Source organism: Monoraphidium neglectum (genome assembly GCF_000611645.1).
Source record: "Monoraphidium neglectum strain SAG 48.87 unplaced genomic scaffold scaffold00063, whole genome shotgun sequence".
Lineage (NCBI taxonomy): Eukaryota > Viridiplantae > Chlorophyta > Chlorophyceae > Sphaeropleales > Selenastraceae > Monoraphidium > Monoraphidium neglectum.
In genome coordinates, this window is record NW_014013565.1 from 1 (window position 1) to 3,557 (window position 3,557).

The window sequence follows — 3,557 nt, forward strand, 5'->3', positions numbered from 1 at the left end:
CCCCTTCCAGGCGAGGTGCCGTGCTCCCACTGCCCCGACAAGCCGGCCACGCTGCCATCCGGCACCCGCCCCACATATCCTGACCGACAGCCCCCCAGCGGCTGGCAGTCCTCTTGGGACAAACGGCCCCGCATTGACAGGACCTGCAAATACGATCCCCTCAAGGGCGAACAGAGCGGCAGCGGCAACAGCGGCAGTGATGGCTCAGCTTCAAGCTCTGGCGAGAGCGGCAACGGGTCTGGTTCCTGGGCGTCTGCCTCTGCCTCGGCATCCTCCTCAACTTCATCATCAACAGCCGTGGCCTCTGCCTCATCATCGGCCTCGGCTTCATCCAGCACTGGGTGGACCAGGGGCCCGCTGGGCGGCCTTTTTGACGCCAGCGGGGTGTCAAATTGGCTCGGCATGAGGTGCGGCCTCTGATTTGAGTGGTTTTCGTTGAGCTTGGGAACAGGTGCCAATGTTTACAGCTCTGTGCTAGTCATGGATGTGAGCTTGCACCTGCACGTCTCTCCTATAATGGCATCGCTGGCTCACTTGAGGCCTCCGCAACTGGACCTTCGCAACTTCTTCAACCCCTCGCCACCAGCTATGGATGGAAGTCCTGGATAGAAGGCAACAGCGGCGCGCAGTGCGGTGCCGCAAACGAGTATGGTGCCCAAGCGTTCAAGACCAATCAGGGGTCCCTGCAGGACAAGAAGGGTGTTAGCTTCAAGGCGCAGCTTGATGGCGGCAAGACTCCAGACTTCAGCATCACCCTCTCTTCGTCCGACAAGGTGCGCTTTGCACGGGAGGCGGTGACCAAACGTGGCCAGGCACTCCCGCAAATTGAGTGCTGTTGGTTATGGTTATGCTTGTGCTTGCAATCTCCGGGCTAGCATGCTGCAATTTGCGCATGAGGAGTGTTGGACGCATTTGAAGAGTGCTCCTGCATCTTTTTGTGATCTTTTCCGCGTATCCGTCGTTGTGCCAATGGAGAATCTCACAACGGTCCTGCTTTCAACAACCCCCCCCTGCCCAGGGCTCCTGCCGATCCATCAGTCTGACCAGCCTCAAGGCCTCCAAGTGGGAGGGCACCTCCGCCACATTCGAGATTCCCCTGGGCGCATTTGCCTGGAGCCAGAACTGGGACAGCAACGCATCCTTTGGAGGCTGCAGTAGCAGCATCTCGGCCTGGGACGTCAATCAGGTAGGGCAGCATGGCGTGGGGGTTGGTTTGGGCGGGGAGAGGTGAAGGGTGGTGGAGGGCTGCAGAACATTGCTGCAGAGGCTTGGGCATGTGCAGCCCCACATGGTCGCTGAGTGTGCTTGGCTTTCAAGATGTGGACGCGTCCAGATGCAACTGCGATGCTGATAGGCAACGGCCTGCCCCCTTTGCAAAACTGCAGGTTGAGTTCAAGAGCAACCAATCCTCCGAGCAAAAGCTGTGCATCAGCGATGTGCGTTTTTATTGAAAACGCACAATAATTTGAATTAAATGGGGCCTTCCATCGACGGCATGTTCACACCCTTCAGCTGGGTCTTCAGGCCTCCCTGACAGCCCGCAATATCCGCATCTCAACAACCCAGCACATTAAAAGCTTTGGGGGATTTTGGGATCTTTTGCGCTGTCGCACCCCTCGACTCCCATTCACCCTTTTCGCAACATCTGGGTTATGACGACAGGTGTGTTCCTGCATTCTTTGCTGCGCAACGTGCCCCCTTGTGCTTGCTTACGGGATTCGTGGGCTTGCACATTGTCAAACAGGTTTGCTTGCTTGTACTTCTTGCTATTGTTTGCCTTGCTCATTTGCCCGTGAGAAAGGTGTGTCCCAACCCAATAGCCTGCCCTGGCTAACCGGTCCGCCTTGCTGCAACCTGTCAATAAGACAGCTGCCCCAACAACAACAGCATTGAACACCTCCTGGCGTGTCTCGACCACCTTTCCTGCATGTGCCTTACCTTGCCTGTCTCGTATGACAGTCGCCGTCCCTTGCCCCCTTCCCCCAACGCACACTTGTTCCTGCCGTCGTTCAGTGTACGAACGCGCGGCACCCAGACCAGGGAAGATTTGACTGATTTTTTTTCGGGAAATATGAACGAGCTGTCTACAAGTTTTCTGTTTCAGGCCGGTGTGACTCAACTCTTGTACCCAAAGCTGATGCCACCGTCACAATGTGCCCGGCAGCACCAGCCGCAATGGTCTGAGGACGATGATGCCGGAAAACAGGAGCGGAGGTGTGCGCCAAGGATACGCCTCAGCAGGCGACATAGAGGATGCGAGGCATGGTTGGCCTGCCGGTGCTTCCGGGGGGTGCACAGATAACCATGGCTGCCTGGCTGGGAAATTGCAGCAGCTGGGACAGCACGAGGAGCAGTGCCAGCCTCGCCGGCTTCAACTGCCAAAAGTGGCAGTGACATCGACACTTTCAGGAATAGCGAAACTGGCGCCACGGGAAGCTCAGGCGGTTGCAGCGAAGCCACTCGTGTCTTGTAGCCATTGGGGTTGGCAGACAGGCCCTTGGTACGTAGTCGCAGTCGGCTCCCTGGAGCCAGCCAACTAAGCCCCACCTGGGATGACATTATGACGTCCTTCGTAGTGGCACGTTTTCGGGTAATGCATCCAGATCGGCAGCGCTTGCTGTAGTGCCTCTGCGACCACGGTGCTTGAGCATCCGTGCTGGCTGGGGAGGCGGCACTCCTCGCGTTGCTGTGGGTGGAGCAGTCCAAGGATTGAGCGGCTGGTGTTAGCTGAGGTTTGGATACCAGCTTTTCATCTGTGCTACTTCTATGAGGCACATTGTGTATAAGGATGGGGTTGCAGCGGCCTTTACAGTCAATAAAAGTCAACTTTGACGACTACTAGCAGAAGTTTTAGCGGGTGCGCAAATACCGTGGGGCTGAATGTTGTCGTTTCCCATGTTGGCTGCCTCAATGCCACATGCTTGCACGCAGCACAGCACTACAGTGCTGCAGTGCGCAGTTTGCATCAGCAGCATCAGCAGCAGCATAAGCCACAGCAGCAGCTGGCGCAGCTGGGGAGCGGCGTGGCGTGCAGCAGCTCTCACAGCAGCACGCTTGGATGGCCTTCGATTGTGAAGTGCCACATGCAGCGTGTCACGTGGTCATACATAATTCAATTCATATAGTCCATCTGCACCAGCACGTCGCTGAGTGTGCAGCCAGATCGGGCTTGCTGCAATGGCTTACAGGGGCCGCGGGGGCCGCAGAAGCGGTTATCAGGAAGGAGGCTGGGACGATCGTGGGGACCCCGGCTACCAGGACAGCGGACCTCCGCGGGGGGGCTGGCGGGGAGGCCCCCCTCGCCAGCAAGGGGGCTGGAGGGGTGCTCCAGAGGGCAGAGGAGGTGGCTGGGGCTATCAGGACCGCAGCTATGACGATGGCTACCAGGGCCGAAATCGCAGCGGCGGGTACAGCGGAGGTGGCGGCGGGCGCAACGCTGGATATTACGACGGACCTCCTGGCGGCGGCGGCGGCAGACAAGGAGGATATTCAGATGATAGCGGCGGCTACCGGGGCGGCGGGAGCGGCCGGAGAGGGCGGGGGCGGTACAATTGGGG

The 3,557-nt window shown here is 58.4% G+C and overlaps 2 protein-coding genes across 2 annotated transcripts in view; both read left to right on the plus strand.

Annotated features, from left to right (window-relative positions):
- Positions 1-402: 402 nt before the first annotated feature.
- MNEG_0728 (hypothetical protein) lies at positions 403-1,451 on the plus strand (the record flags this gene model as incomplete). Its single annotated transcript, XM_014050780.1, has 4 exons — positions 403-407; positions 587-773; positions 1,019-1,186; positions 1,386-1,451. 4 exons carry the CDS (start codon positions 403-405, stop codon positions 1,449-1,451), a joined length of 426 nt encoding a protein of 141 aa, XP_013906234.1.
- Positions 1,452-3,376: 1,925 nt separating this feature from the next.
- Positions 3,377-3,557, plus strand: part of MNEG_0729 (NB-ARC domain-containing protein) — a gene marked incomplete at both ends in the record, with an annotated part of 3,674 nt that continues 3,493 nt past the window's right edge. The window contains one exon of the mRNA XM_014050781.1: positions 3,377-3,545. Within this exon, the coding sequence (XP_013906235.1) occupies positions 3,377-3,545 (169 nt within the window). The remainder of the gene's footprint in view (positions 3,546-3,557) is intronic.